The following is a 12,534-nucleotide window of genomic DNA, read 5'->3' as shown; positions in this document are numbered from 1 at the left end:
CCCTTATCAGAGGCATTGCTTGCAAATATCTTCCCTCATTTGGATGGTTGTCTCTTTACCTTGTTGACGGTTTCTTTTGCTCTGCAGAAGCTTTTTAGTTTGATAGAGTCCCATTCATTTATTTTAGCTTTTACTTCCCTTGCCTTTGAGTTTAAATTCATAAAATCCTCTTTAAGTCCAAGGTCTGTGAGTTTAGTGCCTATGTTTCCTTCTATGCAATTTATTGTTTCAGGTATTATATTCAGATCCTTAATCCACTTTGAGTTAATATTGGTGTGTGATGATAGACAGCAGTCTAGTGTCATTCTTTCGCAGGTGTCTTTCCATTTTTTCCAGTACTATTTATTGAAGAGCTTTCTTTTCTGTACTGTATGTTTTTGGCTGTTTCATCAAAAATTATTTGCCCATGTAAACATGGGTTTATTTCTGGACTCTTGATTCTGTTCCACTGGTCTATGTGTCTATTTTTCTGCCAGTACCATGCCGTTTTGATTATTGTTGCTCCGTAGTATAATTTGAAGTTATGCAGAGTGATTTCTCCAGGCTCATTCTTTTTTCTCAGGATGGCTTTGGCAATTCAGAGTCTTTTTTGCTTCCATATAAATCTGATGATTTTTTGTTCTTTTTTTTTTTCAAAAAGTGCCGATGGGCTTTTAATGGGGATTGCATTAAATCTGTATAATGCTTTAGGTGATAAGATCATTTTAACTATGCTGATTCTTCCAATTCAAGAACATGGAATATCTTTCCATTTCTTTGTATCTTCAGTTTTTTTTTTTATTTTTTTATTAGGGTCTTATAATTTTCATCATGTAGGTCCTTCACGTTTCGTTAAATTTATTCGTAGGTATTTTATTCTTTTCGTTGCAACTGCAAAAGAAATTATTTTTTCCACTTCTTTTTTGGACACTTCATTATTAGAGTATAGGAACACAATGGATTTTTGAACATTGATTTTGTATCCAGAAACTTTACAGTATTTGCTTATGATTTCTAGTAGTGTTTTTGTGGAGTCTTTAGGGTTTTCTATATAGAGAATCATGTCATCTACAAATAGTGACAGTTTAACTTCTTCATTTCCTATTTCGATACCTTCACCCAGTATTTCATCCTGGTTCTCATACTTCTGAGGCTTGCAACTTTTGAGGAAGGCTGATTTAGGCTTTACAAAAAAAATAAAATAAAATAAAACAAACAAACGACAAAACAGGTGAACTATTCTAAATACACCACCAAATTTAGAGGTTGGTGGTTGTTTTTTGACAGCTGCTGCTTACCTGGGGGAAAATAGGTTGGGAAGAAATATGTAAGAATTGAACTGAATAAATATCAATTCTAAAGATACAAAATGAATACTATTTTCAGGAACACCACTTCAATCTTGTAATCTAATTGCTAGTATAACGTGCTTCAGATGATAATGAAAACATTTATTTTGCCAAAATTGACGACGCTATTTGTTTATTTTGTTGTCGTGGAGGGGATAATGGAAACTTCTGAATTTTCTAGTTTTGACCCATAAGTAGCTACTTTTGCTTTTAGGACTGATATAATCCTTACCTTACAAGAATGCCTATTTGCTACTTTCTGTTGTTGTTTTTTTTTTTTTTTTCTGTTTGTTTTTTGGTTTAAATCAAATCTGTGTGTTTCTCTATGACTGATTGAGAAAAAACTGATTAGACAATTTATCTCACCAGCTTTACTGCAGAATGCCACCTTTAAACAAAGGTCATTGTGAAGACCTTATTCTCAATTCTAGAATGTTTTAAAGATAAAGCAGTTCCCATCAGATTTCATGATACAGTTCTCTTAAAGATGTTAAAGAGATTCACATTTTTTCTTTGGCCCGAAATGACTCTTCTTCATTAGCTTATGAGACATATTTTAAATAAATTTTACCCAGTACTATTAAAGCTGAAAAAAATCTAAGAGGAATAGCTGGGAGATAGGTACTTATAGAGAACCATGCATTTCTTTTAAGAATGTAAAATTAATAAATAGTCCATGAGTTATTCAATGGAAAATTCCAGCCTTATTGAAGATTTTAGTAGGAATAAGTCAGGCATAGTGTCATAGGCATTTTATGTCTGTTTTGTTTACATGGCAGGACCCCATTTCAGCTTACAAATCACTGCTCAGAATCTTCAAGATGTCGTTTGAGTACTGGCGTGAAGTTCAGATTTTGGACTGTACACAGAATGATTTCCTATCTATCCGTCTGCACGCTGAGGGCTTGATTGATGACCCTCTGACTTTGGGTCAAGAGTGAGTTCACATCTCTTGGCAGGGTTTCAGCTTTCTCTCTGAAAGTATAAACAGAAATCCACTAATTTTATCATCTCCTAGCATAATTTCACTTAGTGATATGCCATTTTATCACTACAATTTAAAGAGATTTAAAAAAAAAAAGCTGGAAAAATTTAAGAGAAAGCGGGAAGGGTGATTTTAGATTTAATATATTAAAAAGAAAAATTAAATTGCTCAGCTTAAATGAAAGCTTGGGGTAATTTTAAAGCATCTTCCCATTTTCTTGTTTCTTGTGCTTTTTCTTTACGACTCACTTATTCCTTAGCTTCTACCACTTCCATACTTTGCTAATTCCTTTTATTCTTTTAAGAGTTAGTTTAGATGAAGCTTTATTCATTCAACAAAGATTTAATGAATACCTAACAGTAGCTACTATTACTCTTCTGGGCAATTAGGGAACAAAACAGAAAAAGAAAACAAAGAAAAACCTCTTCTTATGGAGTTTATATTCTAAACAGGAAAAGAAAACTAACAATAAAGAAAAATATGCAATATGTTAGTGGATAAAGAGAATAATTGTATAGAAAAGGAGGTTAGAAAGGATTGGGGGCTACAGTTTTAGATTGGGTAGCTAGGAGAGGTTTTTCTAAAATGACATTTGAGGGATTATCTGAAAGAGATGAGGGAAGAAGCCAACAAGTGTCTACAGAAATAGTCAAGGAGTAGGAATAGAAAATGCGAAGACTTTGAGGAAGATGAGTGCCTGGTAGGCTTGATGAGGGCATGCAGAAAGCATGGACCATACTAATAGGAAGTAGCAGGGTAACAAGGAGCCTGATCGGATAGCGCTTTGTAGGACTTTTTTTCACTCGGGGTGAGAACATATTGGACGTCTTTTTGCAAGATGTGACATGATCTAATTTTGTTTTAGCAAGAATCCTCAGGCTCCTGTCTTGATAAAATACTGAAGGGGATCACAGACTGTATCTGGGAGGTCATTGCAAAAATCTAGAGAGCAGGTAGTAGAGTCTCGGGCCAGAGTTGTAGCAGGAGAGGGGGCGAGTGGATTATGGATGTATTTTGAAATTAGGGGCTCTGGATTTGCAGTATCTACAGAAGATGGGTTGGGTCTATCCCTATTACTCGGGACATCAATAATAAATCAGACCATTGGCAGATTTTTCATCATATATATATGTAAACAACTTTTTTTGAAGCAGAGGGAAGAAGAGAATAATTTGCCAGTTTAGGAAGAAGAGACCATGAGAGTCAAGACAGGAAAAAGAAAACTACTTACATTTCTATATTAAATCTTTGGAGATTGATTAAATTGGAGGCTTTCTTGCAGGAAAGTGCAGTATGCGGAGAGCTTTAATAGCTATCAGGAGGAGAATAGGAAATCCAGAGCATTGTGCCTAGGGTAAAAGTGGCATATTCTTAGGTATAGATCTCTTCAAGGGCTTGGCTTGTCTGAGTAACTCAGAGAGGAAAAAACAAAAGTGGGTGTATGGGAAAGGGGTGTGGGCAGGAGAGTGGGGGCAGATGAGGGGCCAGGGAGAGGAATAAGTGTTGAAATAAAATGTATGAGCTCCTGAGAAGTGAAAAGTAGAACAAAAACAAGAAAAATTTGTGAGGAGCATATCTGTGTATCAAGTCATTTTTCTATAGCATCTTTCATTCAGTCGAAGAGGTGGAGGGTATAAGCAGTCATTCAGTGATTCAAGTCGTAATGAGATCACAGGCACCGTCCAGGTATCTGTGGGCAAACACGTGATTGATTTCTGCCAGAGCAACCGTCCCCGGATAATTGCCTTAACTCTTTTTAAATATTATTTGTATAAATATAGCTTAATAGAGAATACTTAATACACTGGAGTATCTATCATTATATCATTATATGAAAACTCATGCTGATAAACAGAGTGACTCTGCAAAGGTGAAGAATTCTCGTACGACACATTTTATCTGTTAGAAAACGGTGCCTTTTTGCCGCTTAGCATTGTAACACAGTATAGGTCGTGTTGGTGGTTTTATTTTTGGAGTGTCAATTAGTCAATCAATCAGTATTTACTGAGCATCTGCCCAGCACGTAGGGCATGCTCATCAAATCTGCAAATGACACAGATCTTGGAGGATGGTAAATACACCGGATGACAGACATTGCGTTCATAAAGACTTTGACAGTCTGAAGCAGTGGGCTGAACCTAACAAGATGAAATGTAACGTGGATAAATATAAATTCCTGTCCTCGGGTCCACATAACTAACTGCATATGTACAGGATGGGATGGATGTGCTTTAGCAGTGATGTAAGTAAAGAAACACGCTATTTTAGTGACTAGTCAGTTCAACTTAATTTATCAGTTTTAGCTGTGTGCTGTCACTGCTAAAAATCTAGCATGCAATTTTGGATTATATTAAGGTGATAATCCTATTTTAATTTGGCAAGTGAGACCACATGGAGAGATTGTAGTATTTCTGGAGCCATATTTTAAGAAGAGAGAAACCCAAAACATGTCATATTTAGAACAGTGCAGAAACTAATCGCATTTCTCTTGAGGAGAATACAGGAGAAGAATGACATCTTTCTCTCTGTTGTGGAAAAGAGGTAAGAATTGTTTGGTGTGAGCTCAGTAGATAGAACTGGGTTTTATGCATTGAGGTCATGAGGTGATTATCTTTTTACCGATTTATGATAGTAAAAAGTTGTTCGAGGATAAAAGGGTTTCTGAAGTCTGCAGAAGCAGAATATTGGAGCAATTAAACCTCTGTGTCCTTATTTTGGGGATAATGCTGCAGAAGGACAATCTGAGCAATTGAGGTAATGTAAGTAAGACATTCAGTCCAGTGCCAGGCATGTGACAGGTGATGAGATAGCTCATCGGAGTCATTACCCTTCTTACTGAAGATGGTGTCGACAGGAAGCCTGCATCATCACTTTGTAGAGTTATAGCAGAGAGACTCCATGGGTGGGTCTGACACACTAGATGGCTGTGACTTCTAAATGCTACCTGCATGCACTGACTAATTAAAATGAGTTAAAACAAGCTCTGGAACTAGTCAACCTTCCATGTTACCTTGAGTAATATAACCTCTTTTTTGTGTGTTTAATTTTCCGTTATTCAGCTTCATTATCTTTAAAATGAAGATAACAAACCTGCCTTGGTTTGTTGTAAGGATAAATGAATACACATAAAAATTGAGAACAGTGTCTGACATGCTAATTTTTCAATAACTTATAATGCTGAAGTAGTTGACAAAAGGATTATTGGAGGATATAGGACTTGAGATATATATTTTGAAAATACTAAAACTTTAGATAAATAAAAGGCCGTAGGAAGGTTATTTCCATATGGAAATGGCTTAAATAAAAGATGGAGATGGAATTAAGCATTGTGTGATCACTAGAGAGTGGGGAGACCTCACTATTTACACTGGAGGTTGACTGTGGGTGACTAGTTAGGAATAAATCAGACAGAGTGTGTGAGGAAAACCTCAGAAGCCCTTGAGTTTAGAATGGTGGGCAGTAAGAGAAGCATTCCACATGCTCTCAGGGAAACACAACACACATTTGATATTTTAAAATAACCTTATAGAGTTTTCAAGAATAAATTGCCTTCCTTATGTTGAAAAATTATAGATGGAATAGTAGAATCTTTTATGCAAATCCTTCTTTAATGTAGAAATAGAAATTCTATTTCAGGGTAATTTCTATTTCAGTAAGTCCAAGACATTTTTCTCCATAAAGTTTTCCCTTTGGTGTCACATTACAGTGTTTTTCTTATTTGTTTGAATCCCTTCACATTCAAAATAATGTCCTTTATGTTTGTATCATCCATCATCATCTTTAGAGAGTGACTTTGAATTCAGGATCTGTTGCCAAATCACTTTGTGTTAAATCGATAAGAAAGATGTTATTCAAAATACTTGAAATGGTTTTGTTTAAAATGAGACCCATCAAATTAAGGGAACTGGTGTTTTTGAGAGGCTGTAAGTTGATTCTGAGGAGGCAAGTCTTACAGAGTAGGCTCCCAAATATGTTATACACCACTCCTTAATGAATTAAGGCATAACTTCTCAAGGCAACTCCTTGAAGAAGACAACACTTCATTAACTGCATTTAATATCAGTACTTAAATCAAAAACAACCATCATCATTTATAGTGATTCAAACATTATCTACCATATTAAAATTAATCTGTTGTTTCATACATATAAGCTCCTTGAGAGAAAGGATTATTATTTTATCTTCTTGGTTTAACTCATAAGACCATTGTGGGTATTGAGTTAATGCTTTATTGAATTAAATTAGGAGCACATAGGTAACAGGAAATCTATAAAACTATTTCTTAGGTGAGAAAGTGAGCTTAGGTACTCTGCCTGTGTTTTCTAGCTGAGTCAGCAGTTATTTTTGGTTGTTAAGGGCCAGCTGGAGTAGAACAATGACGAAGAGTGGACATTTCAATGGTACAGGTGATTGTGGACAATTACTCTGGTCTAGATGGACTTGATTATATATTTTTTTCCTCTGTAGCTTCTCATATGTCTATTGTATGACTTCCTGGACTTTAGAATCATACTCACATGAGAATGGTCAGGAATTCAACATTTTAAAAATCTGATACACTCTAGTGTTCAACTGAATAAGTAAACTCTATTTGTGTTGGGACACAAATATGACCCAACAAGGATAAAAATAAAATATGAAACTCAGAGAATAAAGGCTTGAGCATGACTTGCTCCTCTATATTTTCTTTCCAAAGTCTTTTTGGATCTCTCTCGAGAGATTTAAGGCTTTTCTACAGCTGGTACCAATTTTGCCAATTCATTCATGCAAGCCACACCAGGAAGCATGTCCTCAAAGGGTGAAGAATGACATAGGTGGGAAGTTCACTTTAGCAAAAGGCTTTCTTTTCATAAATCAGATATACCATCATATAGATGTCTGTTCCCCTAAATAACTGGCAAGGGGATCATAGGAATGAGCTATTGCAAAAAACCACCTTCATCTTCCCAGTTTCCTTGTGATGGGACCCCAAACCAGAATTGCAAAGTAGTTCAGAGAATCTTGGAATATAAAACATGGTATATAACACCGAAGAAGATTTAATCTTATTTATAGAAAGGTGATCGGTAGGGGAAGGGACAAGGCTAGAGTGGCTTGGGATCATCATTAATCATTTTTTTAAGCACCAACGAAGTGCAGACATCCTTCTGGAATTCACTCCAAGTGACACTGAATCCTTCCACTAAGCAAATACATGATGAGTTGATAAAAAAGAAAAAAAGAAAAAAGAAAAAAAAGAAGGTCCTGAACTTTTGACTACAGATATAATACAGGGAATACAGAAAATCAAAAACATGCTTTCTATCTGACTCAAAGTAAAGGTGCACTTAAACTTGTAAAAGACAACATTTTTATTTGAATGATATGACAGAACTGTCACCGGAGTGTTACCTGCTATAAAGAAAGCCTAAGAATTATTACCTTTATTAGACCAGTGACACTGAGCTTTAGCCATACATTTCTAACTTCTGTCCCTCTACAGAGACAATTTTCTTTCCTTAAATAAACTGTCATGCTAGGTGTTAATATATTGTTGGCTCTCTCGTGCTCTGAGAATACCGCTGATATAAAACATGTATATGTTAGATTGGTAATAGTATCTTTAGTGTAGCTGACTAGAACAAATGTGTTTCCCTCATGGCTGTGCTAATGTGATAAAGGAAAATGGGCTCTTCATCAGCTTTCGGCTGGGCAAAGACAGTAGAGATGGAACCACATTCTTTTTTATGCATTAATACCATCAAGAACTTTTCACTAGTTATATTTCATGTGCCTGCATGTTGCGCAGAGATGTTGTAAAACATGAGATAATGCTACAAATAACAAAGTAGAAAAGCCTGTATCTTTTATAATGATAACAGTCAAACACCAAATGACAGTAACAGGCTGTAAAAAATGGGATGCAAAAAAAACCAAAAAACAAACAAACAAACAAAAACCACGGCCCCATTACCCAGCAAAGAGGTATATATCCAGTCCCACAAGGAGTTGGTGTGCGATTTTAGGTCTTCGTTAAAGATTTGTTTTATAATTAAGTAAAATGTAACACTAGATCAGTGGACTTAACAAAGAACAAGTTTCAGATGAAAGCAGTTTGGATAGAATGGAAAAAAGGCATATTGAATAACTTTTTTGAAGAATTAATACTGCCAGGTAATCATGACATTAACTTCCAGGGGTTTTGTTTTGTTTTTTGGAGAAGAGGGAGTTTTTGAAAGGGACTATTAAGGCAGTCGCCCACATAATGATCTAAAGATGTTAGAGTATGGTCGCTTAGTTTTATCAATTGTTATAAGGTCATTTTAATAGAATAGCATTTTAAATTTTTTATTAAATTTATTAAAATCTTAATATCTAACATTTCAACTGCAAAACATTATATCTCTCTCTCCTGTATCCTATCCACCCCTCTAGCTTTTTGTTTGCCATTTAAGCCCCTTTACTAATTAGAGTACCAGTGATTTTACATTTAATGTAAAAGCATCTAATAGGGCTATTTGTAGAGACTGAAGTTGATGTCAAAACAGCTGATCAGTTCATTGAGAAATATATGCAATCAATGAAGATTTTATAGAGATACCACCTACAAAGTCGTCTGCATAAAACTCCGAATTGCTATTCAGGGATTACTTCACACAAACAAAAATGTCATATCTTTAAATGGTATAATTCTGGGATCATCACACTATAACCTGTGGGGCAAATCTGGCTGGCCACCTGTGTTTATAAAAGTCATTTACACGTGGTCTGTGGCTGCTGTTCTGTTAACAACAGTGAAGTTCAGAAGCAGTGACCTGGGCTGTTGGGACCACAAAGTCAAATAATTTGCTTGCAGATGATAATAATAGTAGAAAAATTGTTGTCTGGCTATTTATAGAAGTTTGCTAACCCCCGGTGTAGAGTTGTTAGTTTCCCTGAATAATTACCCTAAAATATGATTAGTACATTTTTATTTTATTCTATATCGAGGAAGTACAGCTGGAAATTATTAACACTTAGAAAGTAAATGTTATGAGAAGTATTTTGTATTAGCAACTTAAATTGAATCACATCTATATGTTATATATTCTTTTTTGGTATAACTGGTTTTGAATATTTCTCCCTCTTGTATTTATTTGTGTTTATTTCCAAATATGGCTATACCAAATTTAAGTGATACTTAAAGAAACAACAGATCCTCAAAAAACGTATGAAAACATGGCAGTCAGAGTTGTTAAATATATGGGACAAACAATTACGTACACCTGTGAACACCTAGTAGCTAGCATCACAGCACAAAGCCCCAACATAGAGGTGTATATCTAGATATATAAACACACAAATACATTACTGAGGAATTAAACTGAATTATTTTCTTTCCAAATGAAGAAACTGGAGAAGTAGGAAATTAACTTGAGATAGACTGATGAAATGTATGTATTATAGAATTAAAGATTATACAATTAATAATGGTGATAATTTCCTACAGGTGCATCAGACAAAAATCAGTTTCTTCATCAATGGTCTGGAGGAAGATAATACAGCTTTTGATGCAAGAACTCTGAGTGGCTCAATTACAGATTTTGCCTCCAGTGCTACACAAATAGGACAGAGTTTAAGCGGTAAGGTTCTGACTTCAGAAAATTATTTATTCCATTATAGTATTACTGAATGTGTCAAAAAATAATATGTTAAAATGCCTAGGTGTACTTGTTTCCTAGAGCTGCTGTCACAAAGTAAGCAGCAACTGGGTGGTGGCTTAGTATAACAGAGATTATCTTCCCACAGTTCTGGATGCTGGAAGTCTAAAATCAAGAATTTGCAGTGTTCGTTCCTTCTGGAGGCTCAGGGGGTGGGGGGAGTCTGTTTCTTGCCCTTTGCTTTCTGATAATTCTTAGCATTCCTTGGCTTGTAGCTGTATGACCCCAATCTTTTCCTCCATCGTCACATGGCCTTTTCCCCCTTCTCTTACAAGAATACTTGTGGTTACGTTTAGGGGCTACCCTAACCCACTCTAAGGGTATTATGTCAAGGTCCTTAATCACATCTGCAAAGACCAGTTTTTCAAAATAAGGTCATGGTCACAGGTTCCAGGTAGACATTGTTTTGGAAGCCACCCTTCCACCCACTGCACCTCAGAAGGTTTAAAATGGGAATGTGTCTATTATGATCAGTTTTTAAATTAAGAAAAATATGTAATAAGCTGTATGTGTGTGTGTGTGTGTGTGTGTGTATACACACACACACACACACACACACACACATATATTTTTTTTTTCTGATTTGGATTTTACTGTAGGGCTATAGTTAAAGTAGGACTTAGAGTATTAGATAGAAACTGAGAAATAATACTCATTATCTAATAAACTGGATTTATGGTCTTCATATCTTCCCACCCTAAGAATGGGCCATATAGTTTAAGAAGATGATACACATTAGATATTGAAAAGAACAGACGTTGAATTTAGCATTTTCTTGAAATAACTAGCACAATGGTCTATAAATTGTCTCTACTTTAAAATGAAAATACTATTTTATAGTATTAAAAAGTAAATATTATAAGATAATCCAAACAATACAGAACTCTGCGAAATAGTTATTTCATTTTTCTAACTTCATAGTTAACATTTTATACCCTTCCAAAATTTTAGTACATATAGATAGAAATATGGTTATAAAAATAATTTTTCAAAAATGAAATTACAATATAAATGCTTTCCCTGAGTCCTCTAAAAGTAAATACTTCCCCTCCAAATGTTATGGACATTTCATGTTAATGCCTTCCTATTTAAAATCACTACATTGTGCACAATTGTATAGCTATAACAAAAACTTGTTAATTAAGCTCCTATTAATGAACATGCAGGTTATTTCTAATATTTTAATATTATCAGCAATTATAGGTGTCTGTATTAGCTATCTATTGATTTAGCATGCACATACACATTCAAGCAATTGTCTGATGGCACAATAACTTAAGACCTTATACTTTTGGAGTCAAGCTGCCTGAGTTCAAATCCCATCTCTCTCCTTACTAGCCATGTGGCCTGGAACATCTTTTAATGTTTTTAAACTGTAGTTATTCCAAATCTAAAATGACGACAATAATGATGGTATTACAATTCATCATGAGGATCAAATGAGGCTTCGTCATGAAAAGCATTATCGATCTTTCAGCATCTGGCATGTAGTAGTCATTCAGTATTTGTCGAATGAATGAATTGTGCCTTGTATATACTAAACCATATTGCTATGTCATGCTATTATTAATGTTGTAATTATCCCCCAAGTTCATAGACGTTTAATAGGTTGAAGTATATGATCATTTTATATTTAATGCGTGTTCGAAAGTTTATCCTCATGCATAACAACAGACTTCATCCAGAAAGGTGTACAAGCTTATTTAAAAATATAGGCAGGTGCTTTCTTCCTTACACACTAACTGACCTTACAAATTATTCATTTTTTCACCTTTGCCATTTTTCTCATTGAAAAATGTTGGATGCTGCCTAAGAATTATTCGTCCATTAGTGATTTTTAGTAGCTTTCCACGCGTCTTCATCATTCGCATTGTATTCGTTGTGTGTCCATATTTATATTCTGGAATTTCTTATCTGTAACAGCTCATTAATGTTAAGACTATTATGTTGTGTGTGTTCTTTCCAGTTTTTAGATAGCCTATTAACTTTGTTATAGGAATTTTAAAATATTGTTTTACAATTTTAAGGCAAAAACATGCATGTGGCATAATGCACAATATTAAGGGTGCAGTCTGGTGAATTTTTAATCTGTGTATATACCTGTCTAAGTCTCATCCAGAAAGTTATAGAACACTTCCTGTAACTCAAAGACTCCTAGCGAATACCACCTCTAAAGGCAAACAGAGAACAGTGTCAGTATAGATCGTCGCCGTAGATGAGCGTTGCCACTTCTTGAACTGTCATGCAAATTCAATCATGCAGTAGGTACTCGCTTGTGTCTAATTATCTTTGCTCAGCACTATGCCTGTGAGATTTATCATTGTGTGTTATTTCTTTAGCTTTTGGAAATATTTCTTTGGCTTTAGAAAATACTTGTTTAATATTCCAAAATGGGCGTTCCAACCAGCAATATATACGAATTTCAGTTGATCCACATCCTTACTGACACGTTATATTGTCATATGTTGCCATTGTGTGCCCACTCTGGTGGGTGTGTGGTGCATTTCTTGATGACTGATGATATTGAGAACCTTTTCATGTC

At 35.0% G+C, this 12,534-nt stretch overlaps 1 protein-coding gene across 1 annotated transcript in view; it reads left to right on the top strand.

Annotated features, from left to right (window-relative positions):
• The window catches only part of USH2A (usherin), a gene marked incomplete at its 3' end in the record, with an annotated part of 612,524 nt that overhangs the window by 30,385 nt on the left and 569,605 nt on the right, over positions 1–12,534 (top strand). The window contains 1 exon segment of the mRNA XM_011366141.1: positions 9,782–9,914. Within this exon segment, the coding sequence (XP_011364443.1) occupies positions 9,782–9,914 (133 nt within the window).

This window comes from Pteropus vampyrus, unplaced genomic scaffold (assembly GCF_000151845.1).
Source record: "Pteropus vampyrus isolate Shadow unplaced genomic scaffold, Pvam_2.0 Scaffold121, whole genome shotgun sequence".
Classification (NCBI taxonomy): domain Eukaryota; kingdom Metazoa; phylum Chordata; class Mammalia; order Chiroptera; family Pteropodidae; genus Pteropus; species Pteropus vampyrus.
This window is presented reverse-complemented; position numbering and strand designations above follow the sequence as displayed.